The sequence below is a fragment of the Carassius auratus genome, chromosome 36, assembly GCF_003368295.1.
Source record: "Carassius auratus strain Wakin chromosome 36, ASM336829v1, whole genome shotgun sequence".
NCBI classification, from domain to species: Eukaryota; Metazoa; Chordata; class Actinopteri; order Cypriniformes; family Cyprinidae; genus Carassius; species Carassius auratus.
In genome coordinates, this window is record NC_039278.1 from 10,444,750 (window position 1) to 10,461,987 (window position 17,238).

General features: G+C 37.2%; 1 protein-coding gene across 6 annotated transcripts in view; it reads left to right on the forward strand.

Annotated features, from left to right (window-relative positions):
* The window catches only part of LOC113055221 (plasma membrane calcium-transporting ATPase 2-like), an 85,359-nt gene that overhangs the window by 17,480 nt on the left and 50,641 nt on the right, over positions 1–17,238 (forward strand). For all 6 annotated transcript variants that reach the window (XM_026221311.1, XM_026221310.1, XM_026221305.1 and 3 more), the window contains exon 2: positions 15,316–15,767. In XM_026221311.1, coding sequence (XP_026077096.1) covers positions 15,572–15,767 — 196 coding nt within the window. In that variant the 5' untranslated portion in view covers positions 15,316–15,571. The remainder of the gene's footprint in view (positions 1–15,315; positions 15,768–17,238) is intronic.

Consider the following 17,238-nt stretch of genomic DNA (forward strand, 5'->3'; position numbering starts at 1 on the left):
ATTGATATTAGAGCTTGTGAATCTAAATCGAATCGATCTGGAACATCTGAATCGATACCCAGCCCTAGTCTTAAATTTAGTTGTATCAAATTTAAGGCCTTAAAAAGTCTTACGTTGTACAAGAAAGTCTTAATTATGATTTCAAGAGGTCTTTAATTTGGATATTGAAAGACCAGAATTGCGATATGGCTGAATGTGACGATTAAATGATTAAAATGAGGTGTGCTCTGATTGGCCAGCTATCCAGCGCGTTGTGATTGGCCGAATGCCTCAAGCTTGTGACGCCTCTTAACATATTGTGATGCCTTGTCCAGCCAGATTAATATAAACATAAAACCCATTATAAAGTGATACAAACATGATTTCTAGTTGTGTTTTCTTTTGGAAAGCAATAACAAAGTAACCCCATGTGATGACCCTGGGCTGGACTCCACTTCATCCATGGTGAAAGCTGATTCGGCGATCCACAGTGCAAAGTTAATGTATTTCTTCAGTGACCAGTACGGATCAGCCCCAGGCATGATGAAGCAGATATCATTCTCTTTTGGAAGGCCAAAGAAAGTAGTTTTGCTTTCACAGTGAAACACCCAGCGTCTATAGGACATTGCGGCAGCGGCAATAACAATACTACAATAAGAATAAAAGGTGCGCTTTTCTTTGCGTGAACATCTGGGTGGTGTTATGCAAATCTTCCCACATACTGACATAGATATGTGGGGGGGGGGGGGGGGGGTGGGTTGAAATCGCATCATATGACCCTTTAAAAAAAATTCAGTGCACACAGACTGAAGTAGTTTAAGTCTTTTGGCTCTTTTAATTGTGATGATTTAGGCTCACATTTAACAACCCACCAATTCACCATCTCAACAAATTAGAATATGGTGACATGCCAATCAGCTAATCAACTCAAAACACCTGCAAAGGTTTCCTGAGCCTTCAAAGTTGTATCTCAGTTTGGTTCACTTGGCTACACAATCATGAGGAAAACTGATCTGACAGTTGCCTAGAAGACAATCTTTGAAACCCTTAACAAGGAGGGTAAGCCACAAACATTCATTGCCAAAGAAGCTGGCTGTTCACAGAGTGCTGTATCCAAGCATGTTAACAGAAAGTTGAGTGGAAGGAAAAAATGTGGTAGAAAAAGATGCACAACCAACCGAGAGAACCGCAGATTGTCAAGCAAAATCGATTCAATAATTTTTGTGAACTTCACAAGGAATGGACAGAGGCTGGGCTCCTGAACCACAGACAACATCAGAAGTGTCTTACCTGGGCTAAGGAGAAAAAGAACTGGACTGTTGCCCAGTGGTCCAAAGTGTTCTTTTCAGATGAGAGCAAGTTTTGTATTTCATTTGGAAACCAAGGTCCTGGAGTCTGGAGGAAGGGTGGAGAATCTCATAGCACAAGTTGATTGAAGTCCAGTGTTAAGTTTCCACAGTCTGTTATGATTTGGGATGTAATGTCATCTGCTGGTGTTTGTCCGTTGTGTTTTTACAAAAAAACCAAAGTCACTGACACTGTTTACCAAGACTTTTTGGAACACTTCATGCTTCCTTCTGCTGACAAGCTTTTTGAAGATACTGATTTCATTTTCCAGCAGAATTTGGCACCTGCCCACACTGCCAAAAGGACCAAATTTTGGTTAAATTACCATGGTGTTGGTGTGCTTGACTGGCCAGCGATCTCACTAGACCTGAACGTATTGTCAAGAGGAGAATCAGAAACAAGAGACAAAAATAGGCAGATGAGCTGAAGGCCACTGTCAAAGAAACCTGGGCTTCCATACCACCTCAGCAGTGCCACAAACTGATCACCTCCATGCCACGCCGAATTGAGGCAGTAATTAAAGGTACAATTTGTAAGATATTTGCAGTAAAATATCCAAAAACCACTAGGCTAGTATATTTTGTCCAGCTGATAACTAACAATATCTCTAATGTTTTCAACTACTTGTAAATCATGAGAAAATTCCCATTCTAACAGTGACACGGGGCAGTGCAGTCGCCTGTCAGTGATGTTAGTTAACCTTTGTTACCGCCTTTACTGATGTAGAAACCACATGACAACAGTGTCGTGGACAAATGCGGAAGTAGCTTTGCGACAAACTTCAACTAGAAAGAGATGGTGATCTTGCTTGTTTTACTCGACAGGTGAGTTGTTTTGATTCGTATCTTTACAGAAAACGTATGCTATTATAATGATCAACAAGATTAGTATTATGGGGCATACACGGCAAACGCAGGGCATCACGTCTCTAGATCCACGCGTGAATTCTGGGAAGACTTTTTCTCAAAGACTGGTGAAGGGGCTTTTGTAGCTACAGAAACAAACAAATATATATTGCAGACTCTGCTGACAGATGTAATAAGGTTCATTAACACTAATGCTTCTAATGATTGTGCATGATTTTAATTCTTTCTTCATAGCATGTGCTCCTCATCTCTCGCAAACGAAAGGCTATCTCATCTAAAAGGTCCGTAGCTGGTGCACAAGGTTAAACTCTCATGACTCGGATGCGATGAGATGAGGTGTCAAGTGTCTGTGTTATTCAGAGTTTTTGACCTAATCATGACTGCTATGAGCAACACTTGCTTTTTGTCAGGCAGGGCACCACTAGGTTTTCTGGGCTGTCTGAACAGTTTAATGCTTCTGCCAGTTTAAATCTCACTCCATTGCCGACAGCTTCGGCCCCCTCTCTGATCTGCCCCTGTTTGTCAGTCACTGGATTTAAATTTTGCAGCATAAAAGTCTTGTCTACACTAAAGTCTCATTTAGGGATGAATAAAATAGTGATGCCATATTGATTAAACAAGTAAGTTAATAGAGTATGTATCTATGTAGGGATTTTGATTTCCCACTTAAATTAGAGTACTCTATTACAAAAAATCCTTTAGTGCATTTTTCTAGTGTCGGAAAAAAATACCGGAAGTGGTGCATTCCACATGAGAATCAATGAAAAGCAATAATTTCTAAGTTCCGTTTTCTAAGGCTGCACAAGTTGCAAAGGCTGCAGTTCAATTAAACAAATGTATGCACTGCAGGTTTAATATAAATATATATATATATATATATATATATATATATATATATATATATATATATATATATATATATATATATATATATATATATATATATATATATAGAAACCCACAGGAAGATCTCAGTGCTTATTTTAGTTGACAACAGATTTAGAAATGATTCTCATTACAAATTTTGCTAGATGTTTGTCGCATGTATCACATTGTCACATGCCTTTAAAAAAAATTCACAAAAATGTTACTGAGCAACTGACGGCTAACGATTCCAGCACAGATTTTCTTTGTGCTACTTTGTACTGCATTAGTGCGTGCCTCTATTTAATTGCATTAATCATTGTTTGTTACTTAGTATTCTGCCTTTCTGCTTACTCAGCCGAACACAGGAAAATTTTTGGCCGAATATTTTCAGTTGCCGAATATTCAGTGCATTCCTATTACCGTATTTTTCAGACTATAAGTCGCACCTAAGTATGAGTCGCATCAGTCCAAAAATACATCATGACGAGGAAAAAAAAAACATATATAAGTTGCACTGGATTTATTTGGAACCAAGAACCAAGAGAAAACATTAGTCTACAGCCATGAGAGGGCGCTCTATGCTGCTCAGTGCTCCTGTAGTCTACCCATGTTGGTCAAAAAATCCATGAAGTTCAACAAGGAGAACGATTAAAGGTTTTAAGCTTGGATAAGCATCATGGAAATCATTGATTGGGTCTTGTCGCATAGCATTTTGGGCAGATAAATTGATTGTTGCTGAAATTTTTATGTGTTGCAAGACATGGTGTTAGACTGTGAAACAAATTCTTTTCACAGTTTTACAGGCAGTGCGGAGTTCAGCATTGGAGAAACAGTTGGCACCTTTGCCTTGTGTGCACCTGTATGCAATCCATCTCACCCTCCACATCCACCCCATGCCTTTTGGCTGTTTTTTTTTTTTTTTTTTTTCATGTTTGATTTGTGTCTTTTTTCTTACTTTTGCTCCTGTGGCATGATATCTCCTGCCACCCACGCTCTGCTAATGGGGGGTTTAATTGCTTTTTACTGACCTGGTTGTTTACACAAAGATTTGTTACAGCACTTGCTATCTGTGCTCGACGCCTCAGTGAATTCAGCGTGTTGCTCATGAAATGACAAGCTCACTCTCTACCTAGATACACTCTCTGCATTCTGACTCTTTTTGTTACCATGCTTGCTTCTTTTTTTTTTTTTTACTTCTCAACCAAACACCCTTTATTCTCTCTCTCTTCTCTCTCTCTCTCTCTTTTATCTTTGAAATAAGTCCCCTTTACTTGATTAAAATGTAATTAATTAAATTTAAACTTTCAATTTAAACTTGTTAATTTTTTTTCTTTTTTTCAGGTGATGGTTTTTTCAGTAACCATCACTGTAGTCTTAAGTGTCACATGATCCTTCAGAAATCATTCTAATATGCTGATTTACCTTCAAGGTCTTTAAGATTCTTTATTGCAATTTCATAGAAAGTAAAAAAAAAAAAAAAAAACGATTTATTTGAAATATTCTATATTTTTAAATAATGTAAAGTATTTACTGTCCCTTTTGATGAATTTAAAAATTTTATTTTACTCACACCAAACATTTGAAAGGTACTATGTGCATGTAATTCTGTAATATTATGTGTAATAAAAAATATATATATATATATATGTATACATATATATATATATATATATGTGTGTGTGTATGTATATAGAGAAAGAGAGAGCGAGAGAGAGAGATAAAAAACAAATCTACTATGCTCTGTTTCTTTTCATTTAATTTGAACAGACAGTACAAATGAAAAACAATTCCACCTATATTTGAAAATACTAAATTATATATATATATATATATATATATATATATATATATATATATATATATATATATTATATTATATTATATTATATTATATTATATTATATAAGGGCTGTGCGATAAATCGAAATAAAATCGCGATTTGAGTGTGCGCGATTTCTAAATCGCCTTATAGCACCATTTTCTGCAGCCCTGACCTCCTGCAGTATGTTATCTGAACCAATCAGGATGCAGCGCACCTGAGTGGAGCGCGAGAGCAGAGCACTGAGAGCAGACTGGGCATATACCTAACTCCAGGTTCACACACTCTGTCTGTGATACGTAGCCTTTTTTTTTTTCGAGCCCATGTTAACGGAACAGAACGTTCACACTGCACACAGTAAAAAGATGAGAACAGAAAAGGTTATAAATACAAAGGTGCGAAAAGATTTAATATCTTGCGCATGAGCACAGAGATAGTTGTGAGTGCACATGACACAGGATGAGCGAGAGGAGATATGTTGTAAGGAAGCATATATCTGATCCTTATACAGTCTATGATCTGAGCACGCGCATCTGGTTTTGTTAACAGAGCAAATGAAATCTGCGTGCGAGTCAGTGATGCGCGGGTTGATCCAAAATGAGCGGTTGCCTGCGGTTATGAGTCATTCAAAATATATATTTATTAGTTGAAAACGTCTGTTGGGTGCGGATTATTAATACATTGACCCGCGCATCACTGGTGCGAGTGGATAGATTCGCGCTCGCGCATTATTTTAATGTGCTTTTGCATTACAATAATGCACTCTCGTTGCTGCTTCTGAACCACTTACACATAACTTACTGTATACGCACTGCAGATGCGTACAGTGACCCTTGGGCATTAAATATACTGGGCAAAACATATAACACCTGAGGCACCGCTACAGTAAGCTAGAGATAAAGCTCTCATTGGTTTTCTTTTAGAAATATGTTTAAAATTTATACTGAATGCATTTATGACTGTAAAGCATGTCTGTCTGTCTGTCTGTGTCAAAATCGTGATTAAAATCGAAATCGCAAAATTGATCAAAAAATCGTGAAAGGTTTTTTTTGTCCATATCGCACAGCCCTAACATATATATATATATATATATATATATATATATATATATATATATATATATATATATATATATATATATATATATATATATATATATGTTGTACATATACATACAAGGAATACATTCTTGAAATATATTTGATGTACTTTAAAGATAAACAAGGGGAAAACACAGATTATGGGTGGGGAATCTTTAGTCACCTCACGATCCAATTCCAGAACGATTCTTGATCTGCCCCCCCCATTAACTAATTAGTTTACTGACTTGATAATCTTAAAATCCTTACATTTACATTTCCTTACATAATTAAGTACTTCTTAAAATAATTACTAATTGACTAATTGCAGTTAGTTTAATTTGTAAATTAATACAGGTGCATCTAAATAAATTAGAATGTTGTGGAGAAGTTAATTTCAGTAATTAAACTTGTGAAACTCTTGTATTAAATTCAATGCACGCAGACTGAAGTAGTTTAAGTATTTTGGTTTTTTTAATTGTGAAGATTTTGGCTCACATTTAACTAAAACCCACCAACAACTTAGAATATGGTGACATGCCAATCAGCCAATCAACTCAAAACACCTGCAAAGGTTTCCTGAGCCTTCAAAACGGTCTCTCAGTTTGGTTCACTAGGCTACACAATCATGGGCAAGACAGATCTGACAGTTGTCCAAAAGACAATCATTGACACACTCCACAAGGAGGGTAAGCCACAAACATTCACTACCAAAGAAGCTGGCTGTTCACAGAGTGCTGTATCCAAGCATGTTAACAGAAAGTTGAGTGGAAGGAAAAAGTGTGGAAGAAGCTTTTGATTGAACCTTGTTTAAATCTCTTTTGCTATATATAGAGAGATTTAAACTGTTGAATTAAAGCTTAAATCGAAGGCTGTTTGTTGAAATTGCAACTTAATTTAGCAAAACATACATCCAGTTTCACAGGAAATGTGGTTATAATCATTTACAAATACCAGTACCCTTTTACTGCACTCTTGCCATATAGTTGCAGAATAAGGCTTTCGTATACTACATCCCTGAAGTATGGGCATCATAACTCAGTAAAGACTGTACAATGCCCTTACTATCTCAATGGCATGTTGCAACTTGGTGGTGGTAGGTTACGTCCTTGATGGTGGTAGGTGAGCGTGAGTCGGCTGAATTGCTGCAGAGCGAGCAGCTGGGTCCAGGGCGTTGCATTCTGCCGCTTTAGTATGCAAGGCAGGTGTGGCTGCAGTCAGAGGGAGGATGGGACAGGCCGACGCTTCAACACAGAGTGTTTCGCTCCCGGCCGCATCCAATTACACGCCCCCTGTTACACACGCACACAAACCAGCACAATCATCTCCACAAACCAGCACAATCATCTTCAGTTTTTTTTTCTCTCTCTTGAACGACCAGTCATTTATCTTTTGCAGTCACTTTGCAGCCATACCTTCTAAAATAAAAAGGCAATTCTTGTCTAGTTTGAACATCCACTATAATAATTTTTTATTTATTTTTTCTCGATCAAGCTTCTTTGTCATCTGTTACAGCCACAGTTTATTTGGTTCTCACTCTGCCTGTCAGGGACCCAGAGCCGTCTGATGAAGGAAATGTTTAAATTTAGGAGCTGAGGGAAGCAAAGACGCATGACCTGTCTGTCCAGCAATGTACAACCCTAATTAGAAATGGTAATAGGGATGACATCCATCTTTCAGGTGCTGTTGACTGGTCAGTACTGTCTTCAGAGGGTTAAAAAATGACTACGTAGTCAGTGCTGGGTATCTGTTGCTTTTCCAACATAACAAAATAAGAGTTCACAAGTTACTGGCGTAGTTTGTTTATTTGTCTCACTCTCCCCAGGGAGATGCTGGATGTCTGTGAGCCATCCAAGCCATTTCCCTGATCCAAATGGATGTTTTTGTATATTACAAAAGAAGCTGATGCTCAAAAATGAATTGTCCTGCTTTTAGCATGCTTCCTGTAAACGGCTTTCCCTCCATCTCACCTAAATTGAACTTCATCCTTTTAGGGGTAATTTAATAGCGGTCTCCATCCGGTGCTCTGCCTTTAATTTTTGGGAGTGCATCAGACTGTTCGATTTGCCCCTCTTGCTTTGACAGCTTGGTCTGGCCTACTTTGCTTCGTTGCATCTCCCTGTAGCCATATTTCATTAAAATGCAAAAAAAAAAAAAAGTTGATATGTTGGTCCCACTCTATAACGCAGGCTTTTGATGGGTGAATTACGCTGCCTAGTTTAAATTAACTTCCTGATTAAAGGCAGATAAAAACTACTACGCTCAGTCTAAACCGATAAAGCAAGCAAGCATTATTGGGCTTTTGGTAATGGCTGACAGGCTGCACTCACCAGACATCATTGTAATTTTTAGACATTGACAGTATAAAACGGCTTAATCTGTCGGGAAATTAGATGTTTGCTCTTCTTTGAGGTGTGCACTAACTTGCATGTTTCACTCAGACTTTTGAGATGCAATGTAGACTGATGAGTCACTCTCATAAAAACCCAACAGACCGAGTGAGAGGGTGGAGAGAGGAAAGAAAGACTGAAGAGATGGTGAGGTAGTACAGGGTTTGTGGTGTTGCAGAGCCCCAGATGAGTGGAGGAGGATATGGGGCCTAAAGGCCTGCACTGGCACCACTGCTGCAGGACAGCGAAGGAAACAGATGTGGCCAGATTTACATCTGCTGCCTACCAGTGACTGCTCATATGCTTTAATCTCACAGCAATGCCTCGCTCTTATTTCCTTCCTCCCTCCCTTAATTTTGCATCTTCTGCTCACCCGGATGTCCCTGCCGACTTCTGCTCTCCCCCGGAGTCTCGGCTGGCATCCCTCCATCTTCACCACAACCGCTCCCCACCCTTCATCCTCTTCAGCTCGATACACACATTCAGCCTGAACTCAAATGCTTTAATCTTCTCAGTCTCTTACCATTCTCCTCACACGCACACTGGGATGCGGAATGTGAACCACTTGGTGCACCCTCTTCCACATTTACACAGCCGTACACTTCCGCCACTGTTAAGATTTTTAACAGACGCCGACCTCTCTCTTCATTTAATCATGTGTCTGGTGACTGAAATGCATTAATGTAGAGGATAACTACTCAAATGAGCTTTGAAATAAATTTTGGCTGTGTGCATTACAGTTTGCTTATGAACTCTCTATAGTCTATACTTTTTATAGTAAATGTGGAGCACAGCAATATATATATATATATATATATATATATATATATATATATATATATATGTGTGTGTGTGTGTGTGTGTATGTATATATATATATATATATACACACCATATTTTTCGGACTGTAAGTCGCACCCGAGTATAAGTCGCATCAGTCCAAAAATACATCACGACGAGGAAAAAACACCTAAATCGCACTGGACTATAAGTCGCATTTATTTTGAACCAAGAACCAAGAGAAAACATTACCGTCTACATCCGCAAGAGGGCGCTCTATGTGTTTTGTTTTGTTTTGTTTTGTCTATGTGCTATGTTTTGAAGGCTCAAATTAATTTTGATAAATAAGTCGCACCTGACTAGTCGCAGGACCAGCCAAGCTATGAAAAAAAAGTGTGACTTATAGTCCGGAAAATACGGTATATATATATAGCTACAAATTATACAGGGCATTGTTTCAAACATGTTGTTTTAGTTATATTTATATACTAAAATAGTATTTATTTTGATAGTTTTGTTATACTTTAATGTTATCTAATTTTATTTCAGCTTTGTCAGTAATAGCAACACTGATTCAAACTAAAAAAGTAATCATACGAGTCATTCATTCATCAGTCTACAATGGTCATGCTGTATGTTAAAAAAAAAACTACATAAAAGGTCTGTTGTCAGATTGGTTTCACAGTATGACCTTGGAAAACAGGTTATAGTTTCTTGTATTTTTCATGGAATGTTGTACCTCCTGCTTCTATAGTATGATACTGTTGGAAACATCCCTGTTTTGTATTGTTTTTTTTTTTTTACAGTTGATGCCTCAGCTTAAAAGTATGGCATGAGAATCTCAACAATGTTACAGAGGCGATAATAATAGTCTTGCATACACGAAGCATCATTTAACATCGTTTTCATGGGTCATACAGTAAAACAACTATTTGTAGTGCTGGCATGTTAATCACAGAGTAAATTATCAGCATCTAATTTAATGGTGTTTGCTAAGGCAAGCATCACTATTATTATTTTTCATACTTGGGTTTAGGAATTTGAACAAACTCTTAAAACTATTTATTAATCTGTGGTGTGTAACTCAACCATGGTGTTTGTGCTGCAAACATGAATGATTTGTAGTTGAGCAGAACGACATCAGTAAAACTTATTTTTACCTTCACCACTAAACTACTTTAAGAACTGTAAATTATTCATAAGTTCTATAATTTTTTAATAGGGATGCACCGGTTGACCGGCCATAAATCGGAACCGGCCGGTTATCCATTGCCCAATTCTGGCCGATTTTTCCGGAAGTGCGGCTGCGTGCACAGACTACATTGAAATCATTCGCTATCATGTCATTTGTGTGAAAGTATTTCGAAATCTGTGCGCAGGACACGGGCAGCCGATCAGTACTGGAAATGCAGAATTTCATGTCTGAGGCACAGATAGCAGGAAGCGATCAGCCGTTGGTGTACTGGCGCACAAAATAAGAGCCTTTCCTGCGCGCACTAAAGCTGCGTGAGCGTATACTGTACCGGTCCACGCCCTGAACACAAGTAGACCGTGAAGAGATGTCCAGATCAACTTCTCACGTGTTGGATGAGAAACGAAATGGACTAAACTGACAAAACTGAAATGTTTTTTTTTTTTTCTTTTCTAAAGTAGAACCTGCATACACGTTTGAAAAGACAGAAGTGGCCTAAACGTTAGTTCTGTATAGGATTATTTTTATTTTACCTAAAAAATACATCGACTTAATTTGATTTAAAAATCACCTGCTGTAGCTCGGTGAAAAAAAGTATTTCATTCATCCAATTAAAACATTTATGGGTAATGATTCACATCTATATGATTTATTAACTGAAGAGAATAGTTATGTGTGAATCATTACCCTAATTTTTTTTTTTTTTTTTTGGATGAATGAAACACTTTGCATCTGTGTTTTATTTGGACCAACATTATTTGATTGGAATAATTTACTTGTATAGCATACTGTTTTATACTGACTGGTAAAGCTTTTTTTTTTTTTTTTTTAAACCAAATTTAAAAACTAAAACAAATACTGAATGCTGATTAAGAAACATGTTATCGAATGTGTGTTGATTGTGTTGTTTGGACTGTATAACTATGCAGTTGTTGCCTTTCATTTCACATGATTACAGTTCATATTTTAATTTAAGCCCAGTACTATGTAGTTTCAACCCAATTCAAAAACAAAAGCCAAATGCTGATGTCTGTACCATCTTTGTTTGTATTGAATTTAGGCTGCATACTGTGCAGATACTGCCGTTAATTTCAGATGATTACGGTTATTGTTTTCAATTGCCAAAAGCCAGTTTTGGCCTATTGAATACCAAATAAACATCTTGTTTATGCATACTTACCTTCTTTCTTGTTTGTTGCTTAAAGATAAACAAAAATCGGAAATCGGTATCGGAATCGGCCAGTTTGCTTGTAAAAAAATCGGTTTCGGAATCGGCCATGAAAAATCATGATCGTGCATCCCTAGTTTTTAATGGTATAAGATTTTGTGCAATATACAGACATATCAGAGTAAGGGGTTGATTGGTGTTGAGTTGATGAGTGGAGAAAAGCAATGAGGAGGAAAACTAGTTTAGCAGAATTAAAAAGAGACTGTGAGAATTAGGGATGTCAACGATTAATCGATGATCGATTAATTGTCGATAAGAGATGCAATCGATTAAGGCTATCGATGGTCGGTTAACCGATTCAATGTTGGGCTGCGTGCGGCTCATGCGCACTCAACACGTGCGAGCGGCTGTGAGTGACGGTGACGATATATAAAAGCATCATCATTCATTCACAATGTACAAATTAAGCTTTTAATGTGATTTAAACTTTAAAGTACATTAAAATAGAAACAACATAAAAGTTCTTCAACATTAAATGCAATAGAAATGTAGTTACTAATCATTTCATCAGATAACTGTTTTATATCGTGCGCTTTGCAGGGCTGCGGGACACAGTGACAGGACAGGTAGTCTATTCATTCCTACAACTTGTTAATTCATTCCTACGAATTATTAATGTGGCAATTGTCCATGTTTCATTAATTTTGTTCCCTAAATAACCCATGATTTAAGTGAAATAAGGGAACAAATTAATAAATCGAACGAATTCTTAATTCATGAAATCTTTAATTTCCCTTCCCATTTACCACAGTAAGAGATGCGAAAACAGTTATTAAAAGCGAAAGATAATAAAATAAACCTGGGAAATTAGAGGGTTAGACTATGAAGATTTAGGAAAAGAAACAATGCCTAAATATACTGAATTTGTGGAAATTCGTGACCAACCGGCAAACCAGAACAAAGCCGCGTAAATGAAGACTATGGGGTCCAAAAGCATGGTCGCGATCTAACATTTTCCAGTTAACCTATTATTCCTCTAATAAACAAAGCTTTTATACCACACTTGTCATAATCAGATCTTATCATTTCTAAATAAATAATTGCTGGATTCAAAACAGCGATTAATAGGCGCTGTGACCGACACATTCCTGGAGCATTCAGTTTAAATAGACCGTAGTATACCGGTCCACTCTGCTGTTATGCCAAGGACGTTTTTGCTCATATGAAGAGGATCATCTTTTCCGTCTATATGCGAATGCGTGTTAACTACAAGCCTAGTTTACATTATAAATAATAGTTTAACATTCAAATACATTGCGAATATGGAAACATTTCGATTTGTGCCGAATGAGACATGAGCAATAACCTCCAAATAAATCTAGCCAAAGCCGCGCTCGCTCATCCTCGTCTGCACGCATGCACTGTCACGATCTAATGCGCTGTATGCCGGATTTTTAAAAATCTGACATTTTCTAGGACAGAATCCAGCAGGATCAAATTAATGTGAGCAACAGTGTGTTTTGGTGCAGCAGCGCCGATGTAGTTCACTTAATGTGCAGCGCAGTCACACGCGCTCCACATTTCGGATAATTTTATACAATAATGTCAGTTGAAAACATTGCAATTGTGCTTTAAAATACAACAACGAGCACCACAAAACCATTTAAAGATGCGCGTTCAGCGTTCTCCGTGCGGGATTGGAAACTGTCAACAAAGTAAAATGACCTCAAAAGTATGGCGCGCTCTCTTCATTTTATCAAATGATCATAATCGCATCTATTCATTTTATAATCCTGCTACTAGCATTTTATTCAGACTAAAACCTCTTTAATTCAAGTGAGAAAGCGTTTTGTGTGTGTGTGTGGCTTTTGCACATTCTGTCATACCGCTGACTGCGTGCCTGCAATAGACGCATTTTGCAGTATTATAATATGGTTAACGATTAATCGATTAATTGATCGTTAATTTAAACGACGATCGATCATGGAAATAATCGAAATTTGACATCCCTAGTGAGAATTCAACTATGTCTGACTAAACATATAAGTCTTCAATCTAGATCTACAGAGAAGCTTTGCTAGGTGGGGTTTTTCAGTCTTAAAAACCCTGTAAGAAGATGCTCTTACTCCTGTTGTGAAATATTTTTCTTGGAATACTCAAAAGATGAGCGTTTAATATCTCAAAGGCATGCCTCTCTTAAAAATTTAAATTCTATCATTATTCACCTTTAAACATTTCCAAATTTATTTTTATTTTTTTATTCTTCATGTTGCTTCAATTATACAAATATTTCACAATGTTGCCATTTTACTGTATTTTTTTTTATCAAATAAATGTATAGACTTACATGCAAGGAAAATGCATGCAATATTGGTGATTATGGGGTGGAAGAAAACCCAAGCTCCTACATAGAAGTATTTAAAACACTCGTCCATTCCTGTTTTCAGAGGTTAACTTGGGTGGGTCCTCTTCAGCACGGCATGTGACATTGCTTTATAGAATTATTATTTTTTTTCCACAGAACCACTCAAACATTTTATGTTCTCTGCTAATCTGAAAGCTCGGTAATGGCCTCTCTCAATGCCTTGGGCAATGGATGACATTTGTTTGGAAACACTGTAGTGCTTGTTCTTGTAGCATTTACACATTTTGACATTTACAGACATCCATTACATTAGTACCAATGTTAGAACTAAATTCAGTAAACTGTATTCTGACCTGACTAATGTGGTTTTCACGTACACATACAACAATGGATATGTTTAAATCAGAACTCACTTTAGGTACTTTAAACTACGATGATACCTTAAGTGCCGAGTTAAAATAATAGTAAAGAGAGATGAGAGTCATAGTAAAACTACTATGTGCTGAAGTCTCCTCTTTTAGTGGTCAAGAGGTCAGTGCAGTGTACAGAGGCTGAAGCATTACTGACACTGAAGGAGGAGTGGACAGTAATCCAATCTGGGTTAAAATAAACCTCAGGGCTTTCCAGTATCCAGTGCTTCTCTTTTATGGCTACCATCACTGACTGTACAAGTGTGATAATGAGAAATTGGCCATAGCGCTTCTAGATGAATCCCAGTCCAAAATGTCATCTCGGATCACTGCAAGCACACATCAAAAGAGTGACCTCTATTTATTTTATTCCGTGTCCATAAGAAAACCCAACAGAGTTGGAAGCTCCCCTGTCTCACATTGACACAGACCCCTTATCTCAGATACGGGCAGAGTTTTGTTTTTTTATTTTATTTTTTATTTTTTGTTTATTTTACACCCAGTGACCTCTCTTTTTCTACTTCTCTGTGTTTCCCTCCTACTTCCCCTCTTTGGGCTTGGAGACCAGCAGCAAAACAATAAACCGTTTAATTTGCTCCCAAACTATGAATTCCTCCAGGGTTAATGAATGTATGACTGCGATGATGAGTCTGGGAGATTCCCATTAGATATGCAAACTAGGTACCTTTTTTGGGGTTACATCCGTATATTGTGATTGTTCAAGCACATGAAGAGGTCTCACAGACTTTCACTATGTGTGTCGGAACTTTCCCTGGGGGAAATAAATGTGTATATAATGTAAATATAAAACAGCAGGCTTACTAAAAGTGCAAATTCTTTCTATGCAGCTCTGTATTTCATAACGTTTTGTCCTTTTTTTTTTTCTTCTCTTGGTTTATTACAACATGACGCTTCATTCAAAAGTACAAGTGGTTCTGGTCATTAAGACAGTGTCAACATTTCCTGTTCTGTCACAAAATGTTCAAAATTAGGCCATTTTTCCATTGATTTACAAAATGATTTAAATCCTGTCTGTTTCTTGCTCTCTTTCAGTTTCTCGCTGGTTCATCTAGAGTACAATACATCCTTGCTGCTGCGGTAACATGTCTGACCTGGATCATCCTCTTCAGAAACCTTTTCTCTGATGCTCGTTTGCTCTCAAAACAGTTCTGCTCAACGTCCCAGTAACTTGTGAACTTGTCACTTACCTGAAGCATTCCTTCATCACCCAGTCTTACGTTTACAAGTGGATTGATCCGAAATCTCACGTCCTGAGGCCTGAGGAGTGACTGAAGCTCAGCGAGTCGAGATGGCTAACAACACTGCAGACCACCCACCGGGGAACTCGGTCGCCGAGGTCGACCACGAAGGCGACTTTGGCTGCACGACGATGCAGCTCCGTGAGCTGATGGAGCTCCGCAGTGGCGAGGCGGTCAACAAGATTGTAGAATGCTACGGAGATGTGCAAGGGATCTGTCGCAGACTCAAGACCTCACCTGTCGAGGGTAAGAAGCAATGAAGATCTAGACCCACACAATCACTACCACTTAATGCAGTTGTGCCGTATGCAGGAAGCACTGGTACATGTTGAAAAATCACTGACACACGTAGCCAGTTTTTTATTTGAATTACTGTTTTTTACTGGTTTTTTTTTTTACCATTTTTGTTTTATTTCAAAGCGCTGAAACTCAATTTAATACTTAATTTTAAATAGTTAATATATATATATTAGAAACTGTCATTTACCAGAAAACTAAATTTAAATCTGTTGCATATTTCATGTTTAAAATATAGTTGAATCCCTTTCAAAAATGAAAGGTTTAAATATTTCTGAGGTGTTTCCCCACATCATGACTCACTGTAGGCATGCTGTGATGTTTGTGGGGAGAATTGTGCTTTACACGTGCTTTGGAAAAGCTCTGTCATCTTGTCATCTGACCACAAACTCTTTTCTTACATGACAGCTGCATAATTCCTTTAGAGTAGGGCTGCTTTTGTGCCACCTGAGCTCTGTGATTGTTCGCTGCTTTGCTGTTTCACATTAAGTCTGCTTTTATAGGCAGTGTTTTTATAATTTTACGTTTCAACCAACAGTGTCCCCTTTTTGCGTTTTTGGTTATGTCTTGAGTTTCACAGGTGACCTTCCAATTCACTCTATATATAATAAATTTTTTTAAAGGAAGATTTTGGGATAAATACAATTTAGGCTCTAATTATGCCACTTACAAAGTTTATATTTACTTATGTTTGTTTATTAAATGATTTATTTTTAGTACACTAATTACATTTTGTTCACTTACATTGTTTACTTATTTATTTACTTAATTACTTGCTTGTTAACTGTATGGTTAATCAACATTATTTTCTGTGGTGATCAACAGCATAACACAAATGCTGTCAGTAACTTAACTTTATCTTGCGTTTAACCTGTAACATTCATCGCTTTAGATAGTGGTTTTACTCAGAAATGTGTTTGGTGGCAATACCTGGGTATCACCTAAACTCATTTTAGAAGTTTTATCTTGTATTAATCTAAGTTGTCTCATGTAGTTTTGCAAATTTTATGTTTTATTAACCTGTGGTCACTATGAGAACAGCCTTTTTGCCAACATGGAGCTGAAAATCAAAAAAGCAGCAAACAAAACCAGAATATTCCTTTAACTAAGATGATGTGTAAAAAAGAAATTGATTTAAATAAAATTCCAAATTGTAATCTCAAGCTTAGGGATGTCAATTTTCAATCATTTCCATGATTGATCGTCATTTAAATTAACGTTCAATTAATCGATTGATTGTTAACCTTAATGCTGCAAAATGCATCTATTTCAGCGGCTCAGTCACCGGTATGACAGGATTTACAAAACCCACTCAAAATTATGGCATTTAAAATATAATTACCGTATTTTTCGGTCTATAAGTCGCACCTAAGTATAAGTCACATCAGTCCAAAAATACGTCATGACGAGGAAAAAAACA